We start from the raw sequence: 17,329 nt of genomic DNA, 5'->3' as shown, positions 1-17,329 counted from the left end.
AGCAGTTCCGGGAAACCCCGCGTGCTGCCGGGATCGCATCTCTTTCCATGACGGGGGGAGGGGGTGGCGCGCGCGCCATTTCTAGTCGTTTTCAAAGCGCCTCGCGCTGATTCTCACGGGCCTGGTCACTGGCCCCTGCTCTTCCCTGGTGAGTCTCGCCCAGGCCCGTGGGGGGAGGGGCCGGGAGCTCCGATTCGACCCGACCCGCGCTCTGAGCCTGGTCCCCAGTTCGTTTTCTCATCGAGGCCCCGGGGTGGGGGTGGGGACGGGCTGGGGGCGGCTGCTGCTTCGTCCCGCAGCACTGTAGAAGGCCTAGCCTCGCCGAGGCGCCCCCTCACCCTTACTCATTTCCCTCCGCCCCTCCCCGGCCCGCGCTCCGGTCCGCCGGGCGCTCTCCCCGCGGCCTGCTGCGGTTGCCAGTGCTTTTCCCGCCTCCGTCCGCCGCTCCATGCGGCCGGCCCCAGCCGGCGGCCTAAGGCGCCCTGAGCCCCATCGCTTCTCCCTGCCTGAGCCGCCTGGCGTCCCGTCTCAGCCGGCGTAGCCACGAGTGGGATGTGCTGATCGTCGAGACTGGCGTGAGGGGGTGGGGTGGGCAGAGGGCGGGATGTAAACCCCGGGTTATTTGAGCCATGAGAAAACTTTTGTGGGGAGCACAAGGCGAAGGGCCGATGTGTGTGGGAAGCCTCCCTCCCCTCCCCCATTTTGCATGCTGCAAGCCGAGATTTGAAGGAAAAAATGACTACTAGAGGCCATGAAACTTAGGCTTCAAGCAGCGCCCGAGACACATAATTCTAAGAATGTCTTAGGCGCACCAAATTGGAAAGGCGATTTAAAAAAAAAAAAGATGGTAGTGAGCGTATTGTCAGCATTTAAAAAACTTACAGCCACTGGGTTCTTGAAAGGTCCCATCCTTTCACACTGCCTGAGATTCTTGCTGTCCTTAAGAAGCTGAATTTATGTTTCATGAGTCAGTCGTAGGATGAGGGCTTGACAGTCTTAAACCTTGAGATAACCGTTAGTTTTCATGTCGTTGGTTTTTTACAACTCGTCTCTTAATGTGAATAATTTGCATAGAGTTGTTCAGAAATAGGAAGGGGGCTACTCTGACTTCCAAATCTCCCAGCAGCCCTTTTAAATCTTAATGAAATTTCTACTTTTTGCAAAAATGCTTAGTTCAAATGACTCCAGTCACATTAGTATATTTGCTGCATCAGAAATATGGTTTGGCTGTGTGGCATTGTGTTGAATTGACATGAGTTTTAAGTCTCATGTGACCTAAAAGTTTTTTTTTTAATGAGCACATTGTATTTGGCTTGAAGAAACGTTTTTCCTTGATCTGAACGTTTTATTTTTCTAGAATCTAATTCTTTTACATTTTTTGTTTAAAACCTATAAGTAAAATTCAATTTCCAAATCAACTAGCAAAGAGCCTTTGCAATATAATAGTCATAAATGTTTCTATCTTGTCTTTTATATGCAACTTGTCATTTTGCTTCACACATACTTTAAAAAACATACCACTTTGACGGATGTTCATTGAACTTTTCTGTCAAAAATTTGCTTTCTTTCTGTGACTAATAGTTATTTCCAGCTGCAATACTGAAAGGGTCTTGTGATACTGACAACTTTTGACTTCTGATGATCTTGTTATGGTCGTATTTTGGGGTGGTGGGAGCTTGGGAAAACAGATCTATATGCTCAGGAGACTTTGGACTTTAGGGTGCATCTTTATACAAATAAGTTGTACTAATCAGTAAATGTATTCACTGTAAGTAGTTTTTTTGACCAAAAGTGTGCTAGTTACGAATGTTAACCAAAACATTTACAAATTGCCAGTTCACCAGAATTTGAGGCTTGCCTTGAGAAACATTTATCAATCCAGAGCTTAACCACAGTCTGCGTGTGAATAGACATTAGTGGACTATCAAGTCTTAATGATTTGTAATCCCAAGAGGTCATGATACTATCTCATTTCAGGGTAACCTTTCCTGCATTTTCCTCTCTTCCTACTCTTATCTCCTTCCTCTCAGTTTTCCTCCGTTTTTCATTAACTTCAACTAAATATTAGTGGACTTCGAAATGAAAAGAAGTTGTTTTAAGTCAGAAAACTGCTCCTGGTGCATTTGCACAGTGTTTGATAAGCAGTCTGGAAGTGTGGTTATCTTATGGGTTTTAGTGCTTTTTAAAGGAAACTTGTATTTTCTTTATAGGTGGCTAGGTATCTTGAGTCTCATCAAGAAAGTAGGCTTTTCTTGATCACCTTCATTCTTTTATTTCAGTATTTGTTGCAATGTCTTTATTCTGTTGCTGATTGTCTTCATTACATTGTAATTTCACCACAGACGAAGGCACTTTAATTCTGTCTTTTGAGGAAGGATAGAGACTGGCCTTGTATGGTTTTACTATTTAATCTCTATTCAGGGAGTTGGTTCATTTCAACATTACATACAGGTTGAACATGCAAAATGATTTGGGTAGGTTAATCTGAGACAGCTGATCTAAGTTTATCCTAATTAATGTTTGCTGAAACTATTTGGAAGAGGTTAGGTGTCCATTTTTCATTGTTTGTTTGGTTGTTTTTTGTTTTTTTGCAGCTTTATTTTACTGATGTGAAAAATTCAATATATACTCATGATTTTTTAAAATGAAGCAACCTCAACTCTAGCTCACTTTTTATTTTATGTGAACTTAAAACAATCTTTTAACTTTTAAACTTAGTCATTTTTTCTTTTAAATCTGTGAATGGGAATAGCAAATTAATTTTAGAACAAAAAATAATGTCAAGTTGTGATTTTTTGTTTTGTTTTGTGTGAGGCGAAGAAAACCCAAACCACCAGTGTGTTGAACTAGAGACAACAGGACGTTTCTCACTCACTTATCTTGGATTTGAAGCAGAGTTAGGAAAATTTGAATGTTCTTAAACCTTGGTTAAGTGGACTGTGGGTGTTCATTATGTTTTTAAACCGAACTTTTAAAAATTGTATAAGAATTGAGTGCTGAAGGACTTTTTAGGATTTTCTGGTGATTTGTTGATATGCTCCTCAGGACACAACAGCTACTTTTGTTAATCAGCGATTCTACCTTAAGTAAATTCAAGCCTTTATTTAACCTAGTGTACATGAAGTTCCTTAAAGATCTAATGCTTCCATGTACATTTTTAATGGTTTTACAGGATTGTTACTGCAATTTTAGGTCAGATACATCACAAAAGGCATAAAATAATGAAAGAGGTTATTAGCAGCATGTATACAAATTAGTTCAGCTAAATCATGCGTTGTCCTACAAACTAGTTATTTTTGGCTTAATGTAATATAGCTCCTGAATTTTTTCCAGCAGCATAATAAAATGGCTAATCAGGTGAATGGTAATGCGGTACAGTTAAAAGAAGAGGAAGAACCAATGGATACTTCCAGTGTAACTCACACAGAACACTACAAGACACTGATAGAGGCAGGCCTCCCACAGAAGGTGGCAGAAAGACTTGATGAAATATTTCAGACAGGTATAATATGCATTTCTTGTTTCTGACTGGTTATGAAAGTGAGGGCGCAAACCACTTTAAATTTTATAGACTTTTTAAGGTTAAATAATACTTATTGTTTCTGATCTATGTAGAGCTGAATGTTTGTTACTTTCCCTTCATTGAAGGCATATTGGGTTTGACTTTGATATTCTTTTCTCATTATTTTGAAGCCTTCTTAGTGTTGAATATTCAGTCTTAGTTGTTCCAGAACAGTACATCAATTTGCTTTAGGTTTACCACCAATTAAAATGTGTGTTTCAGCATACCAAATTTTACTTTTTTCCTTAATCTAAATCAGTCATCATTTTTCTTTTACTTTTCTACTTTTAGCTTCTTAAAGTGATTGTTAAATCAGCTTAGGTCTGATTAGGTGGCATAATAAGAGGACTGGTTAGACTGTATCATCTGAAATGATAATAAATGTTAGACTCCTTGAGAGTTTGTGCCTGTCTACTTTCTGTTAGACAAAAATCCACATCTCTCAGTAATATGGAAGTGTTTGGTTTGTAACAGCTGCTTTTTTTTTTTTTTTTAATCTAGAAGTCCCATGGTTAAGCGCTTAAGCAAATTTGAACATCTTAATATGGTTGGTTGTAAGTGGTTTGAAGTTTAAAGAGGGAGAGATATATTTACCCTTAGGGATTGTTGTTCATAAATAAATGTGTCCTCCCCCTTTGGGACCATGGATGGAAACTTTCTTCCTCAGTGTTTTGTGGGCCTGTCTAGATTTTGGGAGAGAGAATTGAATTATTTCACAAACATGTCTTAAGTACCATAGTAACATATACTGATTATTTTGTCCTTAAAACTTTTTTTTTAATTTGAAAAACTCAGGATAATTTCAGATATTAAGATGACATCTAAATATGACTCCTGAGTGATCGTCCCATTTGAAAATCAGCCCTCAGGAACTTTGACATTCTGCCATAGAGAACTGGCAGTGATGTGCTTAGAGATGCTCTCTCGTAGAGTGTTTTTGTTATTGATAAAAGGCTGATGGTGTAAGCGTAGGGTTGGATTGCTAGAATGGATTGATGGGTGTCCTGAGTTGTGGCTTTGGGTGGTGGTATGGAATATTCAAGTAAGAAAACTCCAGTTATTTAGACATGCTCATTTTGAGCTTTTAAAGCAAACCATGACAACATTTTTTAAAGGTAACTTTGCAAGTGGCATTACATTTATTTAAAATAGATTTACTGTATGAAATAAAGTTCTTTTGGCTTTACCAAAATGGAGTCACTTTTGATGTTAGTTCATATGGACCTGGGGGTTTTAATGTGCCAAATATTTCCATTTTACATAGGATCAATTCTGAAATTTATTTCTTATACATATATATGGAGATAAATATAACACTTAACAAACTTAAGTAATTATATTTTAAACTTAGTAGATGTTCTGTGTGCAGTTAAATATACTACATATATGGAATGCAGTGTATATTTTCTGTATAGTTTACTTGTGAGTCCATAGTAAAGTCCTTAATGCCATTTGAAAAAAATTGCCATTCTTGACAGTGTTGCAAATGCCACAGCATCTTTTAAATCTCAGCTTGACACTTCAGAAGAGCACAAAATGCCTTTAAAATATGACTTTCAGAATTGATTGATCAAGCTGCACTTGCATTTGTAGAAAAGTTTAAAATGCCTTTCCACATTCTGACTGCAGCAAAGTAGATGCTTTGATAAACAAATATGTTTCATGTTATCTTTGGTGCTAAGGAGGAAAAGCTGTTGACACTTTTTGGAGAGCAGAAAGAATTAATTTAGTAAAAATAGTTCTCTCTTTTTATCCCCCCACCTCTTGTGTAGTTAGCAACAACTATAACAGTCCATATAATTTGAAGGTTGATCCTTGGGAAATACAATGTGTTCTTACCAGTCTAACATGAATCAGAATTTGTTATATTAATGTTTAATCTGTAGTGTAGTGTGTACATCAGATTTAACTGCCAAAATTTAAACCTGTTGAAGAGTGGGAAATGGGGTTAGGATTTTTATGTTTTCTTGTGGGATATGGGGGTTGAAATTCATGTTTATAGTTATTGACATTTTAGCTTTTATTTTCATATTTGTACTCTTGACCTGTCTATATAGTAGTTGTATATCTGTCTGTATGCAAATAGTTAAATGAAAGTGTAGTTTGTTAGTGATAGTACTGAATGTAACTGTTCTTGATTAAACATTGATAGCACAGTGTAGACTGTCCCTTTTGTTGCAATAATGTTACTCCTTTTCAATTTCATTTGTAGGATTGGTAGCTTATGTCGATCTTGATGAAAGAGCAATTGATGCTCTCAGGGAATTTAATGAAGAAGGAGCTCTATCTGTACTACAACAGTTCAAGGAAAGTGACTTATCACATGTTCAGGTAAGGCCATTACTCAGAAATGTCTTTGAACAACTAGTGACCTGAAATTAGTTTACTATTATTTTTTTCCTGTAGAGAAGTGGTATTTTTTTGTTTGTGATTACCTCTACTTCTTTTAGAAAATTTAGTTTTAAGGAAAACGAAGATCTGTTATGGCAGAATTTTCAGAAACACAAATATAAAGTAAAAGTCTCCCCCATTCCTTGTTTGCAGTAAGTTACTTTCAAAACTTAAAATCACCCCTGACCAGTGTGGTTCAGTTAGTTGAGTATCACCCTGTAAAGTGAAAGGTCACTGGTTCAATTCCTGGTCATGGCACATGCCTGGGTTGTGGATTAGGTTCTGGGACAGGGCGTGTATGAGAGGCAACCAATAGATTTTTCTCTTTCACATTGGTATTTCTTTCCCTTTCTTCCTCCTTCCCTTCCCTCTCTCTAAAAATAAAAAAAGCTTTTTAAAAAAATTAAAATCAAAGTTTGCTAATTTTTAACTAGTTTTACATGTCTAAATTGCTCAGATTTTGGGGTCATTTGATTCTGTCTTAATTGTCTTGAAGGGAAGTAATGTAGGTGGGAGAAGTGGTTTCAGAACATGTGGCAACGATAGCCCGTATACATTTAAATATCAACAAGTGGAAGACTGTCTTGCTGCTTTTTCCTCCATTCTCTGGCACCACTCAGCATTGAGTAAATACATGAGTAGATGTTTTGTTAAAATTCTGATCTTCTGAAATTGAGTTTAATTATGTATTTGACCCTTCACCGATTCCTGGTAATTCTTTTTCATTGAATAACTTGCCTGTTCTAGAACAAAAGTGCATTTTTATGCGGAGTTATGAAGACCTACAGGCAAAGGGAGAAACAGGGGAGCAAGGTGCAAGAGTCTACGAAGGGACCCGATGAAGCAAAGATCAAGGTAAAACTTGACGTGGTAATGAAATCAAATTGAATCAAATGACATCAAACAGTTTTTATAGTTTCACTTTTAAAATTAGTGTTTAGAAATGAAATAATTTAGGGAAAATTAGAAGAATTTTGGAGGTGAACATTTAATTCTATATTTGGTGAAAAAAAAAACAATTTAAACTGCCCTCATTCCTTGTTCTTCAGGCTGTGAATGATATCTATTTATTGATGCTTCTTATAATAGTTTTTTTAATTGATCCAGTCATATCTCTGGTTCATTTCCAAGCTCTTTGTTTTGTTTTTTCTCTTGGTAAAATGTGTTTTTATAACTGCTTTGCTTTCTTTGAATTTTTATTTACTTCAGTTTATTAATGAATGGGGAATAGTAATAGTGTCTACCTCAGGAGTTGTGAGGATTAAGAATTAAGATACAGAATGCTTAAAATACTGTCTGGAATGTAGCAAAAACTGTAACTATGAACCATTATTGTTACTATTTAGGTAAATTTCTCTGAAAGGTAAATATAGGGCATTTAAGTGAAAGACTAGTGAACCTAATTCTTAGTTAAATGGACATTGATGTTTTGCTACAGTGATAGACTTTTCAATTTGAAATACTTTATTTAATATTGAAGTACGGTTTTATGTAAATATGAAATATAAATTATAGTTTCTGCCATATAACTAGTTTATATAGAGTTCTTTTGTACATTTTTCCCTTATGTGTAAAATGACATAACCTCATTCTTACATTTAAAAAAATAAATATGTGAAAATTCTATCTGATGTAATGTGTGTGTTTTTTAAACTTAATGCTGTTCACTGAATAGGCCTGTTACTTTCCTAAAGCTATTTGCTCCTGATAAGATATATGCTATATATGTAATATGTATATATTACATTATGTAAGTATCACATGTAAATATGTAAATGCATATCAATGTATATTTTGTGTATTACATGTATTTTCATGTTTAAAAGTAGAGTCAAAGGTAAAGGAATGGAGGGTCTAAGGTAACTTTGGTATCCCAAGGTTCTTCCAAAGGTATTTTTGAAAACCACTGAACTTGGTGGTAGCTAAACTCCCTTGTTGTCCTGACATTGTATAATTTGAAAATCCTGAAGTGTCAGATTCCCCTTTTAGGTAGATTGCATTTCTTTTTCTCCCTTCGTGTCTTTGTTTTCTAGGCCTTTCATATGAGCACAAACCTTTGAGGACAGGGACATTATCTTTTTTCCTGTAATTCCCCCTTAATACCTAATATAATGTTGTGAGAAAGTTGGGAAATGGGAAATGGGAGTTTTTGGCGGGGGGGTTGTTTGGTTTTTCTTTGTTTGTTTTTTTGATCCCGAACATACTCATTTGGTAATTGCCAAATATTTTGAGTCTGCTGTATGAGAAATTGTCTGGCTCTTAAAAAGCTTATGGTTTAACAGGAGTACAAAATAAAAGGACCAAATAAAACAGGTCCAATTATTTGAGTATAATAGAAGGAATAGGAAGATGTGAGGTAAGCTGCATGAGAGGTAGGACTATTGATTTTTTTAATGATAGCAAACAGTTTATTTGAAAAGTATCACTGGTGCTGTAAGTATGGTATGTAAAAGGAACAAGTAAGGAAACTGGTCTAACTGAAGGTAGAAGAGGTATAAAATGAGGAACTGTGGTACGTAAGTATGATTTAGTAACCTCAGATTAGCTTATGTTGAATTTTTAGTAATTCTTGCCTCTATTTTCTGTTCTCATAACAAAAATGTGGTATGTCTTTAGAGACTTAATTTGTCCACGACTTTTCCATTAAATGTATGGAAAGAATTAAAATAAAGTGGGAGCAACATGTGAGAGGAACCAGTGTGAATTTCAATTTTTTTTAACCTAATTATAAACTGCATGGCCTAAGGTTGGGGTGCCTTTTAGAAAATATCAATGTACTGATTTGTGTGTAATATTTAATATCCAAGTATAAACAGATGTGTGATTACTTTTAGGCCTTGCTTGAGAGGACTGGTTATACTCTGGATGTGACCACAGGGCAGAGGAAGTATGGCGGTCCTCCACCAGACAGTGTGTACTCTGGCACGCAACCTGGAATTGGAACAGAAGTAAGTGTCCTTCAGCTCTTTGCCAAAATCTTTCCAGTTTGTAGATCGTTCTATCCATTGTGTGATTGGGAAAAATACTTGATTCTTTTCAAAGGTTCAGTTACTATTTTTTGGATATCCATATGTATTTTGCTGCATCATAAGCAAAGATAATCATGTGACTGGTAGGTGCCCAAATACTTGGTAAAGGAATGTAGAATTCTTGGAACTGGTTGCTAAAACTATGCAAGTAGCAATACATCATTTTAGGTGCTTGAGGTGAAGCCATTAATTAGTTAATTAATTAATTAATTAATTAAAAAGATTTTATTTATGTAGTTCTGGCTGATATAGCTCAGTGGATTGAACACAGCACAGGCCTTCAAACCAAAGGGTCGTTGGTTCGATTCCTGGTCAGGGCACATGCCTGGGTTGCAGGCCAGGTCCCCAGTAGGGGATGCTAGAGAGGCAACCACAATTGATGTTTCTCTCCCTCTCTTTCTCCCTCCCTCTCCTCTCAAAATAAATAAATAAAATCTTTTCAAAAAAGAAACCTAAATTACTTAATATAATTATTGTTAGAGTTGGAATTGAGACTTTAAGTCATCTATGATCCTCATAGGAGCAGGTGTCCTCAAAACATAGTGTACAAGTGCCCTGGATGGTGTGGCTCAGTGAATTGAGTGCTGGCCTGCTAACTGAAGGGTCACTGGTTCAATTCCCAGTCAGGGCACATGCCTGGGTTACAGGCCAGGTCCTCAATAGGCATGCACAAGAGGCAACCACACATTGCTGTTTCTCTCCCTCTCTCCCTCCCTTCCCCTCTCTATAAAAATAAATTAAAAAATAAAACAAACCATAGTGTACAAGTGAATAATAATTGGCCTTTTTTCATTTTTGTTCTCCTGTTATCCCCTCCCTGCCTACCCTGTATCCTTTATCTTTAATGTTCTGCTTATGTAGTGAAGTCTTTCAAACTACATTTATATTTAAACAATAAGAAATAAAGTTCAACTTTTTTCTTACATGGACTCCTACAGCATATATATTTTTTCTAATGTTTCTAAATTTTTTTCTTAGTACCAGGATTTTTTTTCCTTACCTTAAACCCTCATATAAAATGATTAAAATGGAATTGTTCCTTTGTCTTTCCTTTGTTCTTGAGGCACCCTAGGACACCTCCAAGAGGGGAATACAGTTGGAAAAGTCTATAGTATACCATTCAGCATGTCATATCCATGTTTAGTATTTACCAATTATTACATGTATCTTAGTCTTATTTCTTCAACTAATTATAAAATCCTTAGGAATTAAAATTTATATAATACTGTTCTTCACAACTCTCAAAACAGTTTAGTATAAATTTTATTGGTTGTATGTATTTCATAATTATAGAAATGAACTTTTTTAGCCCATTAGATTGGTTTCATTAATGGAGACTTATTTTATCTTCACTTTATATAGATAAGGAAAGGGTTTACCTAGTACTCTTAAGATTTCACTGGAAGCATTTGAATAATTTAATAGGAAACTATTTTGAGTATCTAGTTAGAAACATAGTTGATACGCTAACTAAAACATGTTATCATCCTCTTATATTGCATTGCCTCTTTAGGAGAAAGATACATTTTTCTATATATTAGATATTATTACATACAGCAAATATTGTTGTAGCAAAGTTCTTATATGAGATCACCAGCTTAAGCCATTCTTGTTAAGGAATTTGTTACAATAAAAGCTGCAGTGTAAAGTTTTGGGTTCCTCCCATAAATTTAAATTTCATAAGATTTGGCCTATAGTTGTACAAAATTAAAGTTTTGGAAAGTTAGAAAAATAGTTTTTTTTTCAACTGACAGTATTCTATATTAGTTTCAGGCATACAGAAAGAAAAATAAGTTTTTAATATATTGGGTGGCCAGTAGATTTAATAAATTGGTTTTAATTGTTTTCATTTTTGATGCAGTGAGCTCTAGTGCTTTTGTTCTTTTATGTTTCATTGGAGTCATTAAAACTTTTTAGTTCTTGCCCTGGCTGGGTAACTCAGTTGGTTAGAGTGTTGTCCTGATGTGCCAAAGTTGTGGATTTGATCCCTGGTCAGGGCACGAATAAGAATCAACCACTGAATGCATAAATAAGTAGAATAACAAATTGATGTTTCTCACCCCCACCCCAAACTGCCATTCCTCTTTCTCTGAAATCAATGTTAAAAAATTTTTTAAAAATCATTTTATACTCTTTTGTTTAAAAAAACTTTATTTATTTATTTTTGGAAAAAGGGAGGGAGAAAGAAAGGGAGAGAAATATCAGTGTGTGGTTGTCTCTCACGTGCCCTCAACTGGGCACCTGGCCTGCAACCCAGGCATGTGCCCTGACTGGGAGTCAAACCAGTGACCCTTTGGTTCGCAGGCTGGCACTCAGTCCACTGAGCCACACCAGCCAGGGCTAAAAGATTTCAAGCTTTCGATTGAGGAAGTTGAAATTAGGGTCAGTGCCTGAGACTGACAATGTTAAAAACTTAAGTTATGTGAATGAAAACTATGATATTTTATCTTTGGATAAAATCTACTGTAAATTAATCCTATAAATGAGCACTCATTAACAGATGCTGTTACTAAAAAAGAGAGAGAAACATTGATGTGAGAGAAAGATTGGTTGCTTCCCATATGCACTGAAACTGGAGATCAAACCCTCAACCTAGGTATGTGCTCTGACCGGGGATGGGACTGACAACCTTTCGTTGTACTAGGCGACTGCTCCAACCCAGCTAGCCACCCAGCCAGAGCTGATTTGGTTTTGAATACTGTTTAGTTTTAGCCTTTTTAAATTCTTTTAATGTCCTAAGGTAAAGTGATCTTGAAACGAGGCCACCTCTTATTTCTCAGATAAATCTTTATTTATGTCCTGTTTCTTTATGGACCCCAGTGATTTATAATATTGGGTACCTTGTTGACCACAGATTTGTAGATGTTTCTTCTAAAATAAAGCTGCATTCTCTTAGAAAACATGTAAGTTGGGCTTCTAACATTCAAATGAGTACAGTGAACTCATTCTTATGAATCCTTTCTGTAAAGTGATTATTCAGTCGTTAAATTATTTTACTGAAAATACAGGTTTTTCACTTCAGGTATTCTTAGGAGGCAAACTTGTCTGGTTTGAAAAATATAGGCACATGTGTTATAATAAGTGGTAGTATAATCTGGCATTCAGCTTCCTCACTTAGCTGTATATCAAACATATTAAATATTTTCATAGTGCCATTGCATGTACTCTTTTTTGCTTTTGCATGTGCTTGTAATGGGTAGGGAGAAAATTTGTTTGGTGAATAATGTAATTATGAAGCACTATTGCATTATGGTAATAAAAATAATATAGAGCTGAATTTACTTCCCAGAATGGTTTTAAAATATTCTCAAATATAAAAATATCTTAACCAAAGTAGGCTAAAGAGCCTAGCCACATTAAAAATGCATGTCAGCCCTGGCTGGTGTGGCTCAGAGGATTCAGCACCAGCCTGCGAACCAGAAGGTTGCAGGTTTGATTCCTGGTCAGGGCACATCCCTGGATTGTGGGCCAAGACCCCAGTTGGGGGTGTGTGAGGCAACTGATCAATGTTTTTCTTGCACATTAGTCTCCCCCTCTTTTTCCTCTCTCTAGAAATAAGTAAAATAAGTAAAAAATACGTTCCAAAATTAATATCAATTCTTGTATATTTCTTATTTCAGGATACCTTTTATCAGTAGGTTTTTTTAGTGCTGTGCCCTAAAAAGATTTTAGAGTTGATATGTTTATTGAACGATGATGCATGTTGATACAGTGGAAGCTAGTGAGAAGTCAGATGCTGGATATTTATCGATGGGTTGGATGTAGGGATATGAGAGAAAGGAGCCAAGGATGACTTCAAGGCTTCTGACCTGAGTACCTGGAGGGATGGAGTGCTGTTTACTGAAATAAGGAAGGTTGTGTTGAAGAGCAGATTAGCAGGACTGAGAGGTAGCAGTAGGGCCGTCCTGGACATGTTATGTGTTAGACATCTCAGACCTCCGAGTCTAGCTCTTGTGTGATCAGCTGCTTATATGAGTTTGGAATTCAGGGGAGAGTTTTGGCTGGAGATTGTAAATATGGGGAAATAAAAGCATCTATGTGGTGTTTAAAAACCATGAGTTTGGGTGCAGTCACCAAGGAAGTTGTGTGTAGCTTAGAGAAAAGGTCTAAGGTCTGAGACCTGAGCCCTTCAACATTCAGAGTTAGGGGAGATGAGGAACTAACAAAGGGGACTGAGAAGAGCAAGCCAATGACGTAAGAGAAAAACCAGGAGTGTGGTGTCTCAGAAGTCAAGAAAGTTTTTACAGAAGGAATGATAGTTATATCAAACTTTCCAAGTAAGATGAGGACTGTGAATTGATATTTGATTGTAGTTGACTTTGATAGGAATGGTGGTAAAAGTCAGATTTGGAGAACCTTGAAGAGAATAGGAGATGAGGAATTTGAGATAGCAAGTAGATGCCGTTTTGTTTTGGGGTTTTTTTTTGGAGGAATTTTGCTATAGAGGGTAGCAGAGAAATGGGAAAATAGCTAGAAGGCATTTGTAGTCAAGATATACTGGTATTTTTGTTTAAATTTCAAGGGAGAAATTATACTTGTGCTGATGGAAATGATTTTGATACATGAAAGGGGAAATTGATATTGTTATTGGTCCATGTGTCCTTGAGGAGGAAAGAAGGGATGGGATCTAGTTAGTGCAGGAGTTAGCAGTGTGAGGTAGATGCTCACTCACGCGTTCGTTCAAAGATGAGCAACCACTGTGTCTAGTGCTGGGGATAAAATGAAGAACAGGTTGTGAGCTCTCCACCGACATGCAGATTGAACCCCTTGCTGGTGTCACTCCCAGGTGAAGATATGGAGATTCACTGATTAGAAACTTGATCGAAGTAGCTAAAATGTAGGTTTTGAAATCAATGTAATTTGAAACTCACTGTTGCGCCCTGTTAACCAGGCCAGTCAGCCTGTTTTCTGTACAGTCCATTTTCTACGAGTTACCAGAATATTCCTTTTAGAACATAGGTCATACCTAGTCACTTGTCTGCTCAAAACCCTGATACGTTTCCAACATATCTGGAATAAAACTCAAGCTCTTAACCCTGGTTTAACTTAGTCCTGGATCCTGTTCTCTCTCTTTCTCAATACTGTCTCCTGCGTGGACGTTGGATCCCAGTCACTGGCTTCTTTGCTGTGCTTCGACTATGGCAGTTGTACTCTCCCATCTGTTTGTACTTGTTCCCTCCCTCTGGAATGTTCTCTCCTCAGAATTTTACTTGATTTTCTCTTCTAGGTCTGTTCAGATTTAGCTGTCTTAGGGAGGCCCTCCTAATTTAAATACAATCTCTTCCTCATCTTACCACCTTTTCTTGCTTTTATTTGTTAGCCTTTAATACCTAAAAATCATATTATTTATATTTTTATTTCGTTGGTAATATAAGCTTCATGAACACCTAGACCTTTGTTCACTGTATCTCTAGAACTTAGAAAAATACATGGCACATGAGTTCGAGGTACATGCATTTCCATGTCTCATGAAAGGTTTATTGATTAGAGAAAGCCAGTTGTCTGTGTAGGCTAGGCATAAGTTAGAACAACTTGAAGCTGATAGTTAAAAACATTAATTGTATATGAATGGGAATGAGGTTCAAAGTATTGGAGATTTTTTTGTTTATAAAAATATTTCCTCAGTAAATTGTATCTTTGTTGTAGAATATGTAGAAAATATAACCAGGAAAAAGAATAAAATTAGAGCAGGTTTTTCATGTATTGATAACTACTATTAGTATTATTCTGATAGTCATCCTTATCTATACATACATATATATTCAGCAAACAAAGTTAGCACCACTAGCCTTAGTGGTGATTTGAGGTAAAATCAGGACAATCAAGAGGAATTTTTTTTTATTCTTACCTGAGCACATTGTTTTTCTATTGCTCTTTGTTTTTGGAATGGCGGGGGTGGGGGGAGAAAAAACATTAATCGGTTACCTTCTCTTCTGTGCCCCAATCCAGGATGGAATGCGCAACCTGAGTATGTACCTGATTGGTAATCAAACCTGGACCTTTTGGTCTACAGGATGAAGTTCCAACCAACTGAGTCATATGGGCCAGGGCAAGAGGAAGTGATTAAAACTAGGGAGTTGGAGATACAGAATTCAGTTTGGGATGGGGATCTGGCAGATGACTGTAGAGTTGTAAGTTTGCGGGGTGGAGAAAATACAGTGAAGATAGTAGAGCCCTTATTTGAGTAAACACAGATTATTGTTAGGTGGATAGAAGAATCACCATGGAAAGAATAGGAAATAATTAAAGGTAAAGACCAGGTTAATGGAGAGTTCTGAAGACTTAAGAGGATTTTCAGAAGGTAGCATCACCACTGCTCATGCTGGTTGAGAAGGCAAGGACAATGAGACTGAGGAAAGAAAATTCGGTCATTAGAAGTTAATGACATTTGGGCATATGGTTTAGTGTTACAGGAAGAAGTCAGTTTTAGAGAGAGTATAGGTACCCAGGGTTTTTCAGAGTGGGTTTTCGTTAGAAAGATGGCTCTGTAGGGATACTATTCAGATGATGCCTTAAGTGTCTTATTTTTACTTTTCTGTAGCTGCACAGTACTAAGCATACAGATGTGTTGAAAAGAAAAACAGCATGAGTAAAACAAAAGATGAGGCATATGTTCAAAGCACATGCCATGTTTCACTGTGTATAGTGCACACTTTTTAGCACCAATTTTGAGGAAAAATAAGTAAGGGTGTGCTGCATTATGCATGGATATATAAAGATTATATGCCATGGGTTATAACAATGGGTAGACTAATCCCATGTATAATATGCACAAACACATGGGCGTGCATCATACATGGCAAATACAGTAAATATGAAAGGGAGATATTATAAGCTAAAGTGAGGGATTTTGTTTGTATTTGTTTTGTTGTGGAAGATTAGCCTGTGCGAAGACAGGAAGAACCAGTTGACAGAAGGGATGTACTGAGGAAAATACACGAGTTTAAGAAAGAAAGGTTTGTAATTATTTCTAGAAGAAATTGGTGAACAAAAAATGTGCGTATTATTAGTGTTAAGAAGTTAAAACCTGGGCCCTGACTGGTGTGACTCCGTGGGCTGGGCGCAGTTCTGCAAACCGAACGGTTACTGGCTGTTCAATTCCCAGTCAGGCAACGTGCCTGGGTAGCAGGCCAGGGTCCCCAGTGCAGGGCATGCAAGGGGCATCTGATGCTTTCTCTCTCATGGGTGTTTTTCTCTCTTTTGCCCCTCCTTCTTCTCTCTCTAAAATAAATAAATAAATATTTTCTTAAAAAATGTTAACCTTGAAAGGAAGTAAATCTCTTTATCCGAGATAGAAGGAAGTGAAATAGATAATTGAGAAAGGTTGTTAAGGTTCAGAGGAAAAATATGAGGAAACCAGTAACTTTCCCAGATGACCTTAAAATGACATTTAGTAAACAAGAATTGGAGACTTCAAGGAAATGGAAGATTTGGAATAGTTGTTATGTGAGAATTATGCTAGAGCTTCAGTAGATCTCAAGTTTCACCTGATAGCAGTGAGGGGGAATCTGAGTTTGTTTATTTTTTTTTAAAGATTTTATTTATTTACTTTTAGAGAGGGGAAAGGGAGGGAGAAAGAGAGGGAGAGAAACATTGATGTGCAAGAGATACTTCAAACTGTTGCCTCTCACAGGTCACCAACCGGGGGGACCTGGCCCACACGCAGGCATGTGCACTGACTGGGAATAGAACCTGCAACCTCTCGGTTTGCAGGCCAGCACTCAACTCACTACGCCACACCAGCCAGGGTGAATCTTGAATTTTTTAAAAAGGAAACTATTGTAGAGCCCAACATCAGAAACTTACTATCTGGTATAATTTTGACATCTTTGGATTGCTGTTATTCTGTAATCATGTCATTTTTCAGAATATGAGATGTTGATGTAGAAGAGTTTCACTAGAAAATTTGTATTAATGCAAGCACTAGTTTACTCTTTAAGACTGTGTGGATTGCAAATGCCTTAACATAAAAGAATGTTTTTAATGTTGCTGTCGTGGTGGAAACGGAAGGAAATTATCGTATGAAATACTGAGGGTTTCTGGTTATTTAATTCTAATTTATCATTGTGTATTATAATTTAATTCTAGTATATAATTTTAATTAATAGAACACCCAATCTTCATATGGTGAAGACTTTTTCGTTCCTTAAAAAGTAATTTTTTAAAAGATTTTTAATTTATTATTTAGAGGTGAAGGGAGGGAGAAAGAGAGGGAGAGAAACATCAGTGTGTGGTTGCCTCTCACATGGCCCCCAGTGGGGACCTGACCCACAACCCAGACATGTGCCCTGACTGGGAATCTAGCTGGCGACCCTTTGGTTAGCAGCCTGCGCTCAATCCACTGAGC

The 17,329-nt window shown here is 37.0% G+C and overlaps 1 protein-coding gene across 6 annotated transcripts in view; it reads left to right on the top strand.

Moving 5' to 3' along the window:
* HNRNPR (heterogeneous nuclear ribonucleoprotein R) overlaps positions 1 to 17,329 on the top strand; it is a 31,305-nt gene continuing 13,976 nt past the window's right edge. For 2 of the 6 annotated variants that reach the window (XM_028513369.2, XM_036025516.1), the window contains exons 1-4: positions 1 to 148; positions 5,775 to 5,893; positions 6,701 to 6,808; positions 8,788 to 8,901. In XM_028513369.2, coding sequence (XP_028369170.1) covers positions 6,728 to 6,808; positions 8,788 to 8,901 — 195 coding nt within the window. In that variant the 5' untranslated portion in view covers positions 1 to 148; positions 5,775 to 5,893; positions 6,701 to 6,727. Of the gene's footprint in view, positions 149 to 3,333; positions 3,503 to 5,774; positions 5,894 to 6,700; positions 6,809 to 8,787; positions 8,902 to 17,329 lie in introns of all 6 variants that reach the window. The other 4 variants (XM_028513366.1, XM_036025515.1, XM_036025514.1 and 1 more) reach the window with 4 other exon arrangements.

This window comes from Phyllostomus discolor, chromosome 5, assembly GCF_004126475.2.
Source record: "Phyllostomus discolor isolate MPI-MPIP mPhyDis1 chromosome 5, mPhyDis1.pri.v3, whole genome shotgun sequence".
NCBI classification, from domain to species: domain Eukaryota; kingdom Metazoa; phylum Chordata; class Mammalia; order Chiroptera; family Phyllostomidae; genus Phyllostomus; species Phyllostomus discolor.
Note: the sequence above shows the minus strand (reverse complement) of the source record. Positions and strands in the feature narration are given on the sequence as shown.